At 40.3% G+C, this 20,943-nt stretch overlaps 1 protein-coding gene across 1 annotated transcript in view; it reads right to left on the reverse strand.

Moving 5' to 3' along the window:
• Positions 1–20,943, reverse strand: part of myo1d (myosin 1D) — a 150,237-nt gene that overhangs the window by 52,702 nt on the left and 76,592 nt on the right. The window contains exons 17-20 of the mRNA XM_034194268.1: positions 9,445–9,668; positions 8,563–8,701; positions 7,167–7,271; positions 6,879–6,992 (exon numbers count right to left, since the gene is read on the reverse strand). Of these exons, the coding sequence (XP_034050159.1) occupies positions 6,879–6,992; positions 7,167–7,271; positions 8,563–8,701; positions 9,445–9,668 (582 nt within the window). The remainder of the gene's footprint in view (positions 1–6,878; positions 6,993–7,166; positions 7,272–8,562; positions 8,702–9,444; positions 9,669–20,943) is intronic.

Consider the following 20,943-nt stretch of genomic DNA (forward strand, 5'->3'; position numbering starts at 1 on the left):
AGATCTTCTAAATTAGTGAGACGCCATTTCCTCTCCAACTTACGGGTTATCTGCTTTAAGCTACGAGTTTGTGAGTTATACCACGGAGTCAGACACTTCTGATTTAAAGCTCTCTTTTTCAGAGGAGCTACAGCATCCAAAGTTGTCTTCAATGAGGATGTAAAACTATTGACGAGATACTCTAGCTCCCTTACAGAGTTTAGGTAGCTACTCTGCTCTGTGTTGGTATATGACATTAGAGAACATAAAGAAGGAATCATATCCTTAAACCTAGTTACAGCGCTTTCTGAAAGACTTCTAGTGTAATGAAACTTATTCCCCACTGCAGGGTAGTCCATCAGGGTAAATGTAAATGTTATTAAAAAATGATCAGACAGAAGGGAGTTTTCAGGGAATACTGTTAAGTCTTCTATTTCCATACCATAAGTCAGAACAAGATCTAAAATATGATTAAAGTGGTGGGTGGACTCATTTACTTTTTGAGCAAAGCCGATAGAGTCTAATAATAGATTAAATGCAGTGTTGAGGCTGTCATTCTCAGCATCTGTGTGGATGTTAAAATCGCCCACTATAATTATCTTATCTGAGCTAAGCACTAAGTCAGATAAAAGGTCTGAAAATTCACAGAGAAACTCACAGTAACGACCAGGTGGACGATAGATAATAACAAATAAAACTGGTTTTTGGGACTTCCAATTTGGATGGACAAGACTAAGAGACAAGCTTTCAAATGAATTAAAGCTCTGTCTAGGTTTTTGATTAATTAATAAGCTGGAATGGAAGATTGCTGCTAATCCTCCGCCCCGGCCCGTGCTATGAGCATTCTGACAGTTAGTGACTCGGGGGTGTTGACTCATTTAAACTAACATATTCATCCTGCTGTAACCAAGTTTCTGTTAGGCAGAATAAATCAATACGTTGATCAATTATTATATCATTTACCAACAGGGACTTAGAAGAAAGAGACCTAATGTTTAATAGACCACATTTAACTGTTTTAGTCTGTGGTGCAATTGAAGGTGCTATATTATTTTTTCTTTTTGAATTTTTATGCTTAAATAGATTTTTGCTAGTTATTGGTGGTCTGGGAGCAGGCACCGTCTCTACGGGGATGGGGTAATAAGGGGATGGCAGGGGGAGAGAAGCTGCAGAGAGGTGTATAAGACCACAGCTCTGCCTCCTGGTCCCAACGCTAGACAGTCACAGTTTGGAGGATCCAAAAAAATTGGCCAGATTTCTAGAAATGAGAGCTGCTCCCTCTAAAGTGGGATGGATGCCGTCTCTCCTAACAAGACCAGGTTTTCCCCAGAAGCTTTGCCAATTATCAATGAAGCCCACCTCATTTTTTGGACACCACTCAAGACAGCCAGCAATTCAAGGAGAACATGCGGCTAAACATGTCACTCCCGGTCTGATTGGGGAGGGGCCCAGAGAAAACAACAGAGTCCGACATTGTTTTTGCAAAGTTGCACACCGATTTAATGTTAATTTTAGTGACCTCCGATTGGCGTAACCGAGTGTCATTACTGCCGACGTGAATTACAATCTTACCAAATTTACGCTTAGCCTTAGCCAGCAATTTCAAATGTCCTTCGATGTCGCCTGCTCTGGGCCCCGGAAGACAACTGACAATGGTTGCTGGTGTCGCTAACTTCACATTTCTCAAAACAGAGTCGCCAATAAGCAGAGTTTGATCCTCGGCGGGTGTGTCGAGTGGGGAAAAACGGTTAGAGATGTGAACGGGTTGACGGTATACACGGGGCTTCTGTTTAGGGCTACGCTTCCTCCTCACAGTCACCCAGTCGGCCTGCTTTCCCGACTGCACGGGATCTGCCAGGGGGGAACTAACGGCGGCTAAGCTACCTTGGTCCGCACCGACTACAGGGGCCTGGCTAGCTGTAGAATTTTCCACGGTGCGGAGCCGAGCCTCCACTTCGCCCAGCCTGGCCTCCAAAGCTACGAATAAGCTGCACTTATTACAAGTACCGTTACTGCTAAAGGAGGCCGAGGAATAACTAAACATTTCACACCCAGAGCAGAAAAGTGCGGGAGAGACAGGAGAAGCCGCCATGCTAAATCGGCTAAGAGCTAGTAGCTACGCTAAGCTAGCGGATTCCCCAAAACACACAAAGTGAATAATGTGCAAATAATCCAGAGGTGATTCAGCAGAAGGAGTGCCCCAATCAAGGCACCAAACAGGCCATGAAGCAGCACAGGCAACGCACGACAACGGTGCTAAAATAAAAAAAAAATAAAAACGAAAGCGTTAGCAAGCTAGTTAGCCTGCCAACGCTAATGAAAGTTAGCTGATAAAAGTGCTCCGTCGCGATGTTTCGACCGTTAGAGGTCTTCCTTAGGCGTTGGAGCACAGCAAAAAGTTAGAAAAAAATTAAAAAGTAAAAAAGTCTTGAAAAAGACTGTTAGTTCAAGTCCAAAGCAGCAGATAGCAGTCTCTGTGTAAACAGTCCCAACAGAGAGCCCAAACAATCAACAACTAGTTTATTAAAATGCTCCTTTTTTATTATTAATATTTTCAGCCATAGGGAAGAACATGTATAAATACATTTAACTGAATTCAAGTTGTCTGGGGTAACTTTTTTGTACCTCTTCTGTATATTTTGGATAGAACTTTGTGAAATGGTTGGAAGCGAGTTCAGGATGAACAGTCTTAACTGAGAATTACTGGTTACAGGTCAAGGTCAAAGCTCAAATAAGGAATATTAAGAATGGTTGTATGAGATGAGTAGGCTGAGATATGCATCAGTTTGCTGTTATACATGAATGATATTCCTATGAATATTTACCTTTGGTGACACTGCAAGGTAAGAGAAATTCCTAAAACGTAGATGCAGAATGTCCCAGAAATTAATGTCGACATACTGGCAGTAGGTTAGCATCAAGTGACAATTTGGAGAACTGATTGAATATCAAACTTTTGCGACAATGTGAAGTTTCTATAAATGCTGCTGTTGCTGTTGGGCATATTTAATGCACATAAATCTTGTGTAGAAACAGCTATAAGCCCCGGAATGTACAATACGTTACAAACTATACAAGCTTAAAAGCATTATGTCTTTGATGTGGTTGTCTGCAATTTATCAGAAAACTGGGTTTATGTCACCAAATTTTTAAAAAGATTTGTGTTGGCAATCATCAGCAACTGTCTGTTATGTATACCAGGCAGTACACCTACAAACAAATTAAATACTTTATTTTTAATACTGACAATAAAGTCTGCACCTTGATAATCTGTTTGTTCTTTTATTCTCATAAATGCAAATGTTTTAATTTTGAAATTTGATTTTCCACCATATAAAGTTCTGTCTGAACGTTATGGCCTTAAGGACAAAGAGCAGTTTTGGAGATTAGTTACAGAGAAGGAACTGTGTGATCTCTAACTATAAAACTGCTTGTAATGGCTGGCTGGCTGTTACAGAAATGTCACACAACCTCACAGTTTTATAAAATTACCAGTAGTTTCATGATCACTGATTGTACTAATATGAACAGGCCTTGGCAGAAGGATTTTGGAGAGGAAATTGAACAAGAGATATGGTTGACTATACTAGCAGAATGCGCCAAGTATGTAAAGGAAGGAAAAGGAAAGTTCATTCAGTATAAAATACTTCATACGTATAATCGTACACCAGTAAGGATACACAGAATTAAACTAATGCCTGATAGTACGTGCTGGAAAAGTCAGATATTTGAATGAACTTCCCTTCATTGTATCTGGGAATGATCTGGAACTGGACTATTCTGTACTTTCTGAGTGGATGGTATGGCTCTAGAATTCCTTTGGCTCCATAACTTTGTTTGTTAGGGGATAAATCCCAAGTGATAAATACGTTAAAGTGCAATTTTTCAGTTATGATTGGTATAAATACAACTTTAAGGATCATACTGAGACACTGGAAAACAACAAAGGTTCCAGATGTCAAAGAACAGCAAGCGGCAATTGTGGAAACAGTATCATACGAGTGTATGCTCAGGCGGACTGAAACGAGAAATGGATGATGGGAATTCATTATGGAATAAGTTTTGGACTTATGCAAGAAAGTTTTCTGTTTAGTTAATACCGATTTTATTTATTTAAAATTGTATTCCGTGTCCTTTTTGGTTTTCCGATATCTCACTTCATGCATTTGTTTATCCTATACTGTGCCTTAAAAAAAGGTTTTCAACACTTTATTCTAAAGCTGCTTAAAACTCTTTTGCATACTGCTGTATAGGTAATTCCTGATTTTAATTACCAATATCGTAACATTTTATGGGCAAGTATATAACAGCCAGATGTTGCACCAAGTGCTTCTCCTAGTTTCTATTTTTTTTTTCTCTCACCTTCAGTTATGTGCACTGTTCAAACTATTTCTGAATGCTGATAAAATAAATAAAATAAAAACTACAGAAGTGCAGCCTTTTGTTTTAACAAAAAATAATTTGTGAAAGATTGAAAGAGGAAGAAAAAACAACACTTGGAAAATCTTCTGGATCAGCAGAGGAAAAGCGGAAATAAATGTATTGAATAGGCACTATGGAGTCAACATACATGCACACAACATATTTACCATGCCTTGTGTTCGTATGCAGCAACATTAATGGGCCTATCACAGTGTGAATATGAATTAAAACCAGCCAATTGTAGCGGTGGAGCAGAGTTTGCATATTGACGTGTTGCTGCCGGATCCCACAGGCTAAAGGGAAATTAGAGATGACACTGAGTGTAAAATGCACTGCTGTCACACCTTTCATAGCACCAGGAAGCCTTTTAAATTGCTTTCCTGTTTTTCTGATATCATATCCCACAGAACGCACAGCAGAGTCTAAACCACAGCTGAAGAAACAAGAATATTACATGGAGAAAGCCCTACTGCATAAAATAAACAACATTACAGAAAAGGCTAAAGAAACGCTCTAGCCAAGACTTTCTTCAAGGGATCATATTGGGCACTATGTGTCTGTATCTACATTTTAATAGAAACATTTGGACAGCATGGGATGACATATGGACGGGATTTCAAGTCAAATTCCCACCATACTAACTGGGCTCGTACAAACCTAAGACGTGAAACAGTTCATTTGAAACTTCTGTAACATATGTCACAAAAGTCCATAAGTTAACTTCTGTTTGATCTGAGACTTTAACTAGAAATGGCGATGTCTGTTTTAAGAAATGTAGAGGAACATGGTAGCATTTATATTATTAAATTGCTAAAATCGTGGAAAATATGTCCTTTCATTTACAACTTCACAACACATACAAATTGGTAAAACTTGTATACCTGCATTTGTAGCACAGCTTTCCCAAAGCTTTTTATGTATCTTAGTAATTCCTTCATTCTTCTATTTTCTAGTCTTGGTTGGAAGTCTGTAATGAACACAGTTTCCCCTCAAGAATCAAAGTATTTCTGATTCTGACAACTGAAAAAGGAAATCTCATGAGAACAGGCCACCTTTAAACAGCAGTATGCAGTACTCTCATGTGAAGTAATCCCAAGTATTGTATCAGAATAGATTATAGATGGACTGCATTCAAATAATATCTTTCTGCACACATGCCTAAACACTGATTAATCAGAAGTTTGCAGTTTGGTTTGGACTTTCATAAGTAAGAAAATGGGCAACTTGTTTTTCCACTGAAATAATCAGCCTGAATTTTCTTTTCATTTAATTTATATAGCACCAAATCACAACAGAGTTGCTTCGAGGCGCTTCACACAAGTAAGGTCTAACCTTACCAACCCCTAGAGCAAGCACACAGGCGACAGTGGTAAGGAAAAACTCCCTGATTGAAATTTTAAACAGCCTCTCATGTGACTTCAGGGAAACTGCACCTGAAATTTCACATGTCTTTCTGAAAAATCCTTCTCTGTTCCACTTTACCTTGAAGCTGTAGAACAGGTGATGCAACAGACAAAAGTTGCACCACACAGTTTCTCCAATCAGCCACAGGATGTCTTGGTGCTTCCCTCACTTTTCTTCTTTCATGCTCAGGCAGGTTGTTTGAGAATTCCCTAATTCTGACAATTTCAGTACAATATTGTTTGTATTTTCTAATGTTTGACGTACATGAATATATATTCAGTGACTTGGAAAAATCCTTGTTTTCTTTCTTTGACTTGTATAAATGAAACTGGTTGTAAAAGTGATTATTTGTATTAAAAAACAAAATTATTATTAAAACTGGCTGAATTTCCTAAATTGTTAATGTGATATTTCTGTTTAAGCTGAAAGTCTACACTACAAATATCTTGTTTAACTCCACTGTGGTGGGTACGTTCTTACAAATACTAACACTGTCCAAATACTTATGGACCCCAGCAGGGGTGCTGAAAAGGAGAAGGATTCTAGGGTCCCATGATAGACAGGGGACTAGAGAGGCCCCTAATACAATTATAATACTGACAAAATAATATGGGGGGGGGGGGGGGGGGGGGTGTGGCCCAGTAAGATTTCTTTTCATGGGGCCCAAAATCCCTGGTGGTGCCCTTGGACCTGAATGCAGCAGCTATTGAAACCTGAAGGTATTTTAAATGGACAGACTGAACAGTAAGGTATGGTACAGACTGTGTTTTTCAAAAAAAGTTTTGTTGTAATATTTTCTTCGAGTAATATAATTAGTTCTAACTTAATTATAAGCTCGAGTGAATTAAAGTCATTCAGTCAAAAGCATTTCTGTGTGCTTCATTCTGAGCCTGAAGAATGAACCACCGATGAATTTGTTTTGTTCATCTGAATCCAAAAATCTGCAGTGTGGTGTTTCTGCAACAACATGCTTTTATTCCAGAGGCTAATGAGCCTGCGTCTGTTTACCACCCTGCATCTGTCTTTGAAGAAAACCACAAAAAGAAGCGATTTTAGAAGAAGAAGAACCGTACATTGTACAGAGGTATGCTTTTCATCGGTTTGTACTGCTTGAGGGGGTCCATCTTGTACAGGTGGCGATCAGTGACGAGCACGACTCGGTCCTCCGCCTTGTGGAAATGGTTGATCTGGAAAAAACACAAACCTCCTCAGTCACTCCACAGGAGATGTGCGCACACACACACATGGACAACCCTCACAGAGATGGCACAAACCAAGTGCAGCTGAGTTTTTTGTGTCAACACTGACAGAAATGTGTACATGTACTGTGAGTAAAGAAGAACGACCTGGAAGCTTCATACCTTGCGTACATTAGAGGAGAACAGAATTCTCATGAATTTGTCCTTCCGCTGCAACTCGCTGGACACCAGTGTGAATGTGGCGGCTTTATCGGGGCTGTCTCGCTTCTATGAGGGCAAAACAAACAAACAAAAATCCTTGCACAATAAACAGCAAAACTGGATTTTGTTCATTTCACAAGAAGAGGAAAAAGGATGCAGAATTTTACAAACCGTTTCAAAATGAAACTTAAACAAGAAAAAAAAAGGTTTGTATCCAGATTCAAAGAACAGTTTTTGTCAAGTTCTTTCTTTGGCATTTTTCAGTTGGCTATATTCAGATCATCATCATCATCAGCTGCCGTGGTGAGCACAGCTAAACTAGAAATTTGTGTCGATAACCGCTAATCCATTAAATGAAAAATTAACCGTTCATAATAGTAAGACCCTTCAGCTGCTCCCTTGTTTGCACTTGGGGTCGCCACAGCAAATCAGCAGTAGATCTGCATGTTGGTTTGGCACAAGTTTTACGCCGGATGCCCTTCCTGATGCAACTCCACATTACATGGAGAAATGTGGCAGGGGTGGGGTTTGAACCGGGAACCTTCCGCACTGAAACCAAGTGCACGAACCACTTGGCTACTACCCCTGCTTTAACTCTTAATACTAAACTTCTAAATTATTTAGATGAACTTACTGCTAACTTTTATTATAGACTAAAAGTTTGATGGAAAATTTCATTGTTTTACATTATACTTGTTTTAGTTGCATGCGAGATCCTAGATTTTTACTCAAATTCAATGTGTATTTCTTCTTTGCCCAAGTAACTGCTGCGAGAATGATCATATCCCTTACGCTTGATTTTGACCAGGACTGTCCAGGAATACACCACTTCAAAGTAGCTGTGGTGAATCTTGACAGCATCCAGTCAACTCACAAGAGTTCACTATAACCACACCATGACCTTATCACAATGTAGATGACTATCCATCCCGAGTGGACCAAGAGCCACCATGATTTACCATGACTCCATCAAGACCCTACCTTGGTAGAGTCCATGATAAACATTTGTATGTTGATGGGAGTGGTCTCTTCCTGAATGACAATGCCTCCACAATCCACAGAACATGACGGTTAAAGGAATGATTTGATGAGCATGAAAATGATGTGAGGCACTGTCATTTTCGTGACAATCCCTAGGTCTGCTTTGCAAAGTCCAGATCTCAACTCAATTAAAGACATATACCAGATTTTGGATTATCGTCATCAAGAGTGTCTCAGACTTGTACAAACAATGCCAAGGTGTACGAAGCTGTTCTGGTGGCGCGTTATGTTTGTTTCTTTAGTTTATCTCCCATCTACTACTACATGTCACCACACACTCACAAGCCCCACTTCTTCACCAGTTTCATATACTCACCAGGTAGTTCCCCTCCCAGGCTCTCTGCAGGCCCAAGTCAGGCCTGTGGCCCTTCAGGGCCTCCAGGGTGGCTACCTTGGCCCTCACCTGCAGGGTTTCTTCTGGAGAGAGGCCTTTGATCAGTGTCCATGCCCACCACCTGATACCAAACACACACACACACCAAACTATGAACAAAGTAAAATTGATTTTCTCTCTGAGGAACACAGTTGGAAAGGGTGGAAATCAGAACTTTAGGATTTCACTCACTGATGCTGACAGCCAACATCATTCTGTTGGAAGGCTATTTTTGAAGGATCAAACTGCATTCAGCTGTTTTTCTTTTTTAGGCAGAGATGAGGTATTGATGGAGAAAGAAAAAGCAATGCCCAGTGTGAGCCCAAAGCAGAAGGAAACATGAGCAAGTTGCTTTAAAAAGGATTCATCTGGATTCACAATTCCACATGAGGACATTTATTCTCCCCTGTGGATTTAATTGTATTATTTACTTTGACTTATCCAGGAAAGCGATTTTCTGGGGGGGAAAATGGGAGAGTTTTAAAAAGAATTTTATTTAAAAAAAAAAAGACTTCATCCTTTATCTTTGTTTTGAAGGATAAGATTGACAAAAGATTCCACACGACACAGCAGTCTTATTTTAGATTTGAACAGTCAAACATAACTAAAACCGGCCAAAAATCTACTCTACACTCGGCCCCTCTTACCAAATTCAACAGCTTTTTTTCCCAGCTTGAATTTGTAAAGAAACAGCCTTCATCCAAGTGTTGAAATGGGAACAAATACACAAGCAGCACTTTGTTTGTCTAACAGGGTTAAATGCATTTTATCAAAGTGCAGGATCTTAAAATGAGATATAAATGTTAGCCCGTCTGTCTGAGTTACCTGTTATGGATGTTTCTCAGTGCCTCTTCAAACTTGCGCAGAACTTTTGGGGGTGTCGGCCACTTTACATGCCTGCCATAGTCCTTCATTGAGCGCACATTTTTGAACCTCCGGTTGACCTCACGGATGTAAGACCGAACCTTGTAGTGCCGGTAGGCCCGCAGAATGACTAGGGCTGCCCGCATCCGCCGGTATCGCATTCTGTCTATGGTGCCCCGCCACACCTACAGACATAATCATACATCTGCCATTAGATAAGCATTTGGTGATATCACATGTAGCATAGGTCCTGCCACTGTGGACATAGAATGTGTTGTCAGTGTGCATCTTTTGAAAAACAGCAAGTACCCCATGTTCTACATGGCACTAAGAAGCACATGTCAGTGGTAGTGTTCAACCAATGCAGTTGTTTTATGCTCAGTGCTCACATCATTCAAATGATGAATCTGTGGACTTTGATGCACCCATGATTGTGCTGGTCTAAAACAGAGTTGTGGTCAGAAACTGTGCTGGCGAACTGCTATCATGTGGGAGCAGGAAGTGGCCACCAAAAACCTGGTCTGGACTTGAGGGTAGAGTTTATCTTGTATTTATATATTCAAAGACAACTTGCACAAGAAAGTCCACTCTGCTTGTACACACACAAACAAAACAGAGCTGAAAACAACTGTGAAATGAAACAAACACCAACGGAAAGTTTTAAAAACCCACAGTACTGACTCACTTCAGAGAGCTTTGGTGGGTGCTCACTGCTGGTGTGCGGTGACCCGTTGGCAGAAATCCATTAAATCTGCGACAAAACCTCTCCTTTGAATCGACTTTTTAAATCACAGTGTGCAAGATTCATGGCCCACATAAAGGAGATGAGAAATTACAATGCAATTGTTTTATGTTAATGTTATGGCCAAAACATCCCCATGACTAATTAGGTGACATACAACCTATGCACCGTGTCTCCTCTGCACTCACATTTTACGCCATGTAAATAGGACAGTGGAGCTGAACACGCCACAGACCGTGCACCATAGCTCCTCAAGATATGTTCCTAAAAGTAGGGAATGGTAAAAAATTGCTATTTAGACCACAGACAACCTCAAATGGAGTACTGTGGTGCAATCAGATTTGTACTCTGCATTTAAGGCACTATAATGACCACTTGGACACAATCCAACCATTAGCATTGGTTGGCAGCGCTGTACGGCACTCAGGGATGACGTCTAGGTCTACAAATATCATCATGGTCAAGTGCAGTGGGAAGAGCATAGAGCTAATAATGGATGTTTTGCTGGAGGGAGGGATGCAGAGTCTGTCAAAACACAGACATGGAGTGTACATGGAAATTCCAAACAGAAAGGTTCCACTGGGAATCAAACCCAAGGCCTCCTTGCTGTGAAGCAAAAGTGATAGTAGCTGCTAACAAACTGCATATTTATTTGGTATATAAATTCTCACCTTGATTTTGCTGGAAATTTAAAGTCATGTGCAAACTCTGCACTAAGATCAAAACAAAATGAATCGAATCATGAAATACATTCCAGTAAAAGGGAGTATTGTGCATTTAAATTACATGAGAAGCTGCTCTTCCCCCTATTGCACAACATGGCTCTATTATACTTTATTAAATATTTATTTGTAATACCTGATTGAAAAGATGGATTTAGACTCAAATGAGGGCTACAATCAGGGGACCCCCCCACCCCAAGGCTACTTGTAACCAAACACAAGTTGAATGGCTATCAGACCTTCTGAAACATGAATAATAGATGTAACCGGGGCCACAGAGAGCCATAACTCCTTATTCACCTACACAAAAATTACCGCCATATGCTAACCCTTCCTTTTTTAAACCCCCCTTCCCCCCACACTTGATTTATGAGGGTTTTGTAAAACCTCCTCCACTGTACCTAGTCTCTTGTCTGATGGTCTGTTTACTCTTGCAGACAAAAGAATAGGCAGTGAGAGGTAATACTACATTTGAGGTTCATTCTTGAATAGCGTCCGACTGCACTGCACGGTAATCATGGCGATCATGAATATTTAATCTGTCAAAGTGTGGAGCAAGCCGGCGGCATAAAAAAGGATTTCTATCATTTACATATTAAAACTGAGGAGGAGGAGGCAGATTTCACCTGATGAGACTGGCTGTATAATAATTGGCAGGAAAAAAAAAAAAAGATAAGTCACACACCACTGGAATATGGAAGCAGCGGATTAAGTCACCACATTATTGATAATCTTGGACTACACCAGCAGCAAAAGAGCCTTTCCTCAAAATGCTTTAATGTGTAAGGTGACTACAAAACAAAAAGGATCTGACCATAGCGTCACCTCAATAGGACTCCAGTAATGTTACAGAATTCTTACTCAATTTTGCCCGTGATAGTGTTGTTAAAAAGAAGAATCACAGAGACTGATGAATAGGCTCATCACCAAGTCAGCCTAATCACACCGAAAAGCTCATTTGGATACTAAAAGCCATTACGTTTATGTAAGTAATCGTACACTACAGTTTGTCAAATAACCTGATATAGGCTCTCACAGAAAACATGATAAATTTGTATCAAGAAGGGGAATTGAGTTATTTAGATTAACTAAGGTAAACTGTAAAGAGACAGAACTGATTATACCAAGAAACTAGTTTAACATAATGTAAATATGAGCTATATTTTGCAGCTATATCACTAATCTGTCAGCTGTTTTTGTCTATTCCACACAATTAGATAGCTTGTCATGGCTGGTGTGGGAACTGAAGAAATACATTTCTTTGCAATGAACACTAGAGGGCATATCACATATTATGGACACCTAGTTTAGTTTATTACACTTTTCCACTGGTGTACGACATACAATACACATACTACTGCATACATTATTATAACATGATATAAAAAAAATAGTAAAACCCACTAAATAAAATAATCACATTCAATTACAGAGTTTAAGTTTTAACATATCACAAATAAGCTAAGAATTTCATATAAGGTCCCATAAAAAAAAAAAAACAGTTTATCATCCTTGACATCAGAAAAAAGTGATAAGGCAGGGTCGATTTTTTTTTTAAATTTCATATATTCTCTGATATAACAGGAGAGAAGGATTTTCTTCAAAAGAAGGTGTGAAATTTCAGCTACAGTTTGCCAGAAGGCACATGGAATGCATGTGTCAGCACAGAGATACAAATTCCTGAGGAAAAACTCATCTTGCAGCCGGTGTACTTAGCGTCCAAGCTACCGCCATCGTCAAGCGGTAAGTTCAGAGCCCAGCTCGGTAAACTTCGCCTATCTTCAGCCAAAGCCTACTCAGCACCTAGCGGATATGCCGGTTCTTGCACCAGCTGTACCTCCATCAATGAAAAACGTTTGACGCGGGCCGATTTTGGCATACGGGTGGGGATGATAAACTAATATATATATTTTTATGGGGCCTAAGTGACACCAGTGAACCTTAAAAATACTGGTTAATGGGTAGGATAAGACATGTGCACAGCATCTCTGTAAGCCATCTTACCAAATGGCAAAAAAGTAGAAAACAAAAGAAATAATGAAATTATTAAATAATGTCATCTATGCTTCGGCCTATGCTTTTGTTTCTTTTGTGGTAGAAACACTATTACAACTTCTTTGACCATCACCACGTTTGAAGTAGTTGGAAACATTCAAGGGTGCCCCTTAGTGGATGTTTTGCTTAACGTCCATACCAACATAATGGACATGTGGAAGCATGTGGGCAGTGATGATTAAACAGTATGAAATGCACAGATAGATTTACATACATTAATGGAGCATAAATAAATCCTTTAATGGTAAATGGACTGCATTTATATAGCACTTTTCCATCTGCATCAGATCCTCTGGTCTCAAGCCCAATGCTTAACCACTAGACCATCACCTCCCCTAATGGTGCTAGATGTTAGCTGACTGAAGTATCCAATGCTGCTGTACATAATAAGACTGAAGAAGGGAAAAAAAGATCAGCAATTACACATTCATCACCAGTCCATCAGTGTGACAGCAGGTAGAGGCGTAAACGGGATTGGCCTGTCTCATTAGTTCTCTATGACCACAAATGTAAGAATTACATTCCTTTGAATACAGATTTAAATCAACGGTACAGTAAATTAGACTGAACAGCCGACACAGTGCAACTGTAATATCCAATTTGTAACTACCAAAATGTCCATTTATCTGACAGTATGCTATGTCACTCTTATGTCCAAGGAGGAAGCCATTAATCCAAAAATAAGCAATAAATGTCAGCCTTGATACTTGTGATCAACAGTAAAAATAAACAGACATTTAAAGCTCACATATTATTCTCTCTTTCAACAAATTCACAGACCACAGAGGTCCCCAAAACATGTCTGACCCTGGATTTTAGCAAATCCGTAAACTCCCTCTATTTCATCCCAGCTTGCTTGCTTGCTTACTTACTTTCATGCAACAACAAAGTGACATCATGTGAAATACAGATACTTCAAAAGCTAATTTTAGGCTTTAACATCAACAATGGAATAGTTGTACAAAAAGCAGATGACTGATCTTCAATAAATTTTCCTGGATGTGTTGCATCAATTTTGAGGTGTTTTTGGATCATATTTACATTCTTTCCCTTTTATCGATTTCCTATTTTCACAAGAACCGGTGTTAAGACCTCACAATTTATGGTCATGCTGCACAAATACCTATAGACCTCAACAGTCTCCTCCTGCCTATGTAGGCAGGCACAAGAGGCAACAAATCACAGTAGCCAAAGAGGGCTTTACTGCCGACTAAGCCACATGGCATGGGACTATGCCAAATGAACAACTGTGTTTATCTATGCTACAATTCGTTAAACCAGTCATTAATTACATTGTAAATATGGTTGGTGGGGCGGTGAGAGGGGAAGCACAGTGCAGTACGTCAGAGACCACAAACCAACAATGATTCAGATAAGTGTGGACACAAACGGTCAAACTGTCTTTAGAGCCTCATTACTGTCCATGACAGGTGGAAAGTGGGAAAGGTTACAGAGATGATGGGTCCATCCGGCCATCTGTACACGCAGACCACTGAAAACACATGGACTCAGACACATTAAGAACATATTTTCTGCTCTACAAACAGAAAAACGGACAGCCTGCCGCGATGGTGGTGAGCTGAAGTTGATGACACTCATGGGAGAATGGATAAATCAGGCCAATAAACAAGACCTTGATTGGTTGGCCCTTGCTCTCATGGCCAATAAAGCCGTCTGATCGTCTTTTTAGAGACTCCGCTGTCATCAGGCCTGCCCTCATCACGCATCAGGGCCCAGGATTTATGAGCTCAGAGCCAGATTGGGGATCTTTGTGCTGAACAAAGTGCGACAGATTGCTGTGGTTTCATTGGGAGGGATGGCTGGTTTCAAATGCAGTGGGTAAAAGCATTTAAAAATGGGAAGTGCCAGGACAACTGGTTGATGGTGGTTTCAGCCAACTTCTTCACCAACAAAGTAGAACAAAGACGAGCTCATTACTGGGTATTGATGACTCTCGTGCAAAAGCACTGGAAAAATAAGAGCCAATGAATCCAACTTGACACAGATATTTTTCTTATTGTCTGTTTAACTACTGGAATCTGGAACATTATCTTATCCAGATTATAAACAAAGAACATTACCCAAATTCAACAAGAGAAACCAAATAGGCTTGTCTGTCCACTGACACACCTGATTGCTCTTCAACGCTGAATGGCTGAGCTTCCACATCCTTCTGAGACAGTGAGCGAGTTTTCCCGTGGCATGCTTGATACACGAGGTTGACGGAGGGAGGCTGATTCAAGAATATGCGACACAATTTAGCAGGGGTTCAATGTGCTCTGACCACAAGCTGTCACAAGGAGTCATTGAACTATGGCACAGACTGGCAGTCATTATCATAAATCAATAGAGCATTACACCACTGACAATAATAATTCAAGACTGACAACAATTTCCTCTGCCTAACAACCATTTTATTCATTTAAAATCAGGGCTAATGTACAAACATAATGACGAAAACCAAATGCCTTCAAACTGTTCTTTAACAACACTAATGAGAGGGGACATTCCAGAAGATTTATTAAATGCTCTTGATGACAACTCCACAAATTAAACAGCACAGGCAAATTCGACTACTGATACAGACAACAGTCTGTAATATAACTTTAAAATGTGTACTGTACTATTCAAAGATGGCTGAAATAGATTCATACAAAATGAACTACTACAAGAATACTTTGCATTATCCAATAACACCATATATCCTACATCAATTTAAAAGAAAAATAAGATTTGGAAAATACCAAGTAAAATTCACTTCCAGGGAGAGGAAAAAAAAACCCTTCTCGAGGTCTTTTATATTCACTGTTTATATTAGTCAAAGACCCATTATATCAAAATTCTTGCTGATACCAATATAGTAGCAAATGAAAACATAAAAAGTACTGAAACACCATTTTAAATGACAAAACTAGGAAATTTGAATTTGGTAGAACATTTTTTGTTCGACTTATAAAACACAATGTATTTTTGGCCATGCCAACAATTACACATTTTCCATATCAAACACTGCATGAATTTGACAGCACATACAGAGCTGGGTAAAGGTTTTTGAACCCTTGAGCTCTGCGCATTTCTTTTTCTTTAATTTGAAGTATTTTCAAGTCACTTTTAATTATGTCATGTAAAGATTTGTTTTTACTATGCAGCTAAAGGGCATTATTATAGACATTTTAATATAAAAAGCCTCAATTAAAAAAAGGTTTGCTGTCAAACACTTTGAAATGTGTTAGACGCATTCACAAACTTTTTCACAGCACTGTATAGTGTGCTGCCACAAATTATGCAAAAGCTTTTAAACTGGAGTTTCACTGCAGTAGACAGTAGTAAGTTGTGTATTATGCATCTGAGGCATTTCCAGACTGCACCCTCACCATGCCAAGCTAGTTTATGCAGGATATGATTCCATTAGCAAGCTCAGTACTAGGCCACTTGAAATTAATGTGTATTAACTAAGCATTAAGAGTATTACTAGAATTCAAAGGAGGTGACATTCTCCAACTCCTTTGTATCCAGCATTCTGGAATGCCCTGAAATTTCATGCAGTGCAAATTGTACCCCCCCCACCCCCCCAACACACACACACACACACACACACACACACACACACACACACACACACACACACACACACACACACACACACACACACACACACACACACACACACACACACACACACACACACACACAAAATACCTCAGTCACAATCAGGGAGAGCACCACTTTCAGTACTTTCAAAGGACAACTGAACTGGCAAATCAGACATGCAACCATCTGTAGCCTAAAACACAATTCAACTGAGAAGGCACCATTCGAGTTTCTTTTTCAGTTATATGTACATAATACCCTTGTGCATTTTATTTTATTAAATGGTTTAGTAGTCTTTACACAATAAACGTGTATGACACCCTGTGCAATATTTACACTTGTACATGTGCAAATTAGTGTATTGGGCATTGTGCAATACAACCTAGTACTGTAATGTGCAATTACAACCAGGCACTTTGCACTTGTCACTTTAATACAGTACTTTTGCACCTCAACACCCATCATGAAACTCTTCTGGTTCCTCCACCTGTCGGCTACTTATTATTTATCAATTATTGTTACTTTGAATTGTAAATATTTGTATGTGTATTCTGTTTTAATTGTTTTCTGTCATGTTTAATTTATTTTGTTATGTTGTGTGGTCTTAGTTTGTTTCTATGTTACTGGTACTATGGATCGAAATTAGCATCTTGCTATAATCCGGCATATTTACATGTAACTACGTTCATTAATATGCATCGTCCCATTTCAAATAAACATATATAAACCCCCCCAAAAAAAACCGGGGTGGGGTTGTCCTGATTGGGGGGGGGGGGGGGGGGTTGTGGTTACAACGCGCTCAACTTTTGTTCAGAATCAGCTTCTTATCACTGGTAATGACGTGGCTTTCCTCTCACTCATTCCCGCAGCAGGGGCAGTGGGCTGGCCTCGGCTGGCCCGGACGCTCAGCTTCTGCATGATGATTGGATGATCTGTCTGAGGCTGAATCCCTTTTTGATTGACAGCGAAATGAGCGAATCAGCGATCTTTTGGTGTAAACATCCGTGGGAGGATTTTTAAATTTTCATTCTGTTCTGAGTTGAACCGGAGACTTTCCTAATCCTCTTAGCGGCATTTTCTTTGTTAAAAACGACTAGCGACAAATCGAGCTTCTATTTCTGGTGTTTTTTTTGTAGCTGCTTGTGTTTGGAGACTGACTTCTATCACTCTTTCAGAGTTCTATCGCAGTTTCTGTCCCTACCGAGCAGCGGGTGCTGCTGAGCTCCTCCGTCACAAAGCACTCACAGGCGGACAAACTTCACACTAGCCTTGCGCCAGTCCCAGCTAGCTAGCGAGCTAGCTAGGTAGCAAGCTGCACATAATGGCAGACAATCTGAATGTTGTGGACCGGATTTTGGCGAAGCCATTTGATAGTCTTCCTTACGAAGAAGCCATGGTTGCTGTCATGGCTTCAGCTCTCAACGGTTTGCAGGCCAAAGTTAAAGCAATAGTCCCCAGTGCAATGTTTGCGCATTGCTATGCACACAGACTGAATCTGGTTCTGTCTCAGGGGGCTAAATGCTTATGAGTGCAGAATATTTTTTCATCACTCTCTGGGTTTGCCACATTTTTCTCAAAATCCACAAAGAAGATGTCTTTTCTTGAGTCTGCAGGCTGCTCAAGGTTGCCCAGAAATGCTCCTACTCCATGGAATTTCTCATTGTGGATAGTGAGCACTGTGGCAAACAATTATGATGTCCTCCTGCAAACTTTTGAGATGATCATTGCAGATAAGTCCATGGATGATGACACAATAGACTGCGCCAATTTCTTTGTGTTTGTTATTGCAGTAGTCATTAAAACCGGAAATTTGTTCTTGAAAATAGCTGTTATGAGTTAATTTGTGGGATTGTGGGTGTTCTGGACGAAGTTAGTGTTTTCATGGGTGGTGGGGCGGAGGTGGTGGCCATGTTAGTGTGTCCGGGGGGGGGGGGGGGGGGGGGGGGGCACGCAGGGGGTTTCGCCCGGGGAGTAAATCACTCTAGGACCGCCACTGCAGACAGCAGACAGCGCTCTCCTAACACTTAGTCGCCTATTAATCATTTAGAGACTTCACAGTACCTCAAATTATTCCATTGTCATGTCAGTCAGATTCTTACAAACCATAATTCAGTTGTTACGGCAGCAAAATTACTTACACATAATATAAGAGCTTTTTATTCTTGACAGAACGTTGTATTTAAGTTGTCCAGTAAACTCCATTCTGCCCCACTTTGAAAGCATATTTCCACAGACACAACTGTTTGATAAAGCTATCTTTACACAGAGTCCATGTAAAGCTTTCAAAACCAATTATGGCCACAGCTCTGAATTTTGGGGGTGGGTGGGGAGTCATTGTTGCGGCTGTGACACATTGATATGGATGGCTGAGCTTGAATTTATGAAATATTCATTTTAGCACAGAAGGAAAGTGGGGGTTGACTGTGTATTTTTTCTTGCTAGTATTTAGTCAAAATCTAAAGAAAGCTCAGTGTGATGACTGCAGGATCACGAGCGGGGGGGGTGGTGGTGGTGGTGGTGGTGGGGTGCAATCACTTAACGCAGCTAGGCTGAATTCTATAAATTTAAGGCTATGCGCACTGTGCGGCTCAGTGCCTGTGGACAGCAAGTGTAGTGGAAGTTGAGGTGAGCGGTAACATTAAATGAAGCTGTGAAGGAGTCACTGCACAGTCCTCATCTCCAGCTACACCCCCTCCTCAAAGGATGACAGCTTATGGTAATTTAAGGGGGAGAAACGAGAACGCAGCTACAAAAACTGCAATGTCCTCTTAATCCTGGCATTAAGGGAGGAAGCATTTCAAACCGTGCTGCTATGAGGAGCAGTCAGCCCTGAAATAAAGAATGTGCAGATGCACAGGCAGTATTTTAGAAATCTTCAATGGAACATACACCTTATTAAAAACAAATCCATGAGGCAACCCGAGAATGAGGTGTTTCTGTGCCTTAGCCACAGCCTGACAGTCCTGGCGCTGTTATCCCGATTGGCATATGATCAAATTGTGTGCCAGTAGCTGATAAGGGTGACTGCTTGGCACACCAGATGAGACCCAGTCTAGAATGTATGTTTGAGAAACAGCACAAGAGCTACAAGACACACTGTGGTCCTCACAGCACCATTTGATTCTGTATATGTGAATCAGTGAGTGAGTACAGCTGTGACTGTGTGCAAGTCTTCAAGCTTTAGGCTCATTCTCGTATATAGCGCCTTTAACTCTGACAGAGGTCAAGAATAATAAGCTTGACACAACAACTTGCCGCTGTGCTGCAATGTTTGTTTTGGTTGAAAAGCTGTGTTTCCCTCTGGGCCTTCTCTTGGTTTTCAAAGCCAACCTATCCTGGTAGATACAGGCGTTAGACAGGACTCTCCTGAGAGGAAAGGTGGAAAGAACACTCATCTGGCATGTCTGTGGGAAGAGCCTACAAAAGGTCAGATAGATCAATACAAGTGTCATCCAATCAATCCTCTGTAGAAGTTAATTTGGCTTTCAAGTGTGCAAGCTTGCAGGTATTCCTTTAGAAAGGGAGACAAGAAAACAAAAGTGTTGTGGAGGAACTTAAAGACATGGATTTAAAGGACTAACAGTTTTTAGCATCTTTCTACAGCATTGCTCATATGGGCTTAAAGTGTGTGGTGTATCACTTCAACCACCGGAGATGATGTATGAAACTACACATTATTTTTACAAAAAACACCAACATGTTGACAGCAGACTGATGAGCACCATGCGGACTAATCAGAAACAACACTGAAAAGCAATTCTGCAATTTGCATAAGCCTCTTTTGACTGGTGACATTCCATCCTGGTGTTTGGTGGAAATAGAAAACAGAGTTACTGATATGGAAAAGTCACTCTGCATTTGTTCGCTCTCTTAATTAAACATCACACACGGTTATCTTCATCCAGGGCTTAAGTGAGAGGAAAACAGTAATGGCACTTCTGTATATTTGAAACCAGTATCTTCTTTTGGGAGAGCCTGACACAACAACAGTACAGGAATCACTTTCTACAAGCCACTCTCACTCCTTTTCCATCACATTTCTATGTCTTTGACAGGTCAAACCTTTATTGATTAAAAACAAAAATCCAGTCAAGTACCTCTTCACCTTCTTAATTACAAATCTGTGCCATGCCAAAAGATTTTACACACACACACACACACACACACTTTGCACTGGGCTACTAATTAAACAACTGCAAATTCAGTGGTGGGCACAGCTAAGCAAAAGATGAGCTTCGATAAACACTAATCCACTAAGTGAAAGGTTAACTTTTATAATGGTAAACCGATAAACGGCTACAAAATTTAGCGCAAGTTAAAGCTAACCGCTAACTTTTAGTACTGACCTGA

Source organism: Thalassophryne amazonica, chromosome 18 (assembly GCF_902500255.1).
Source record: "Thalassophryne amazonica chromosome 18, fThaAma1.1, whole genome shotgun sequence".
NCBI lineage: Eukaryota > Metazoa > Chordata > Actinopteri > Batrachoidiformes > Batrachoididae > Thalassophryne > Thalassophryne amazonica.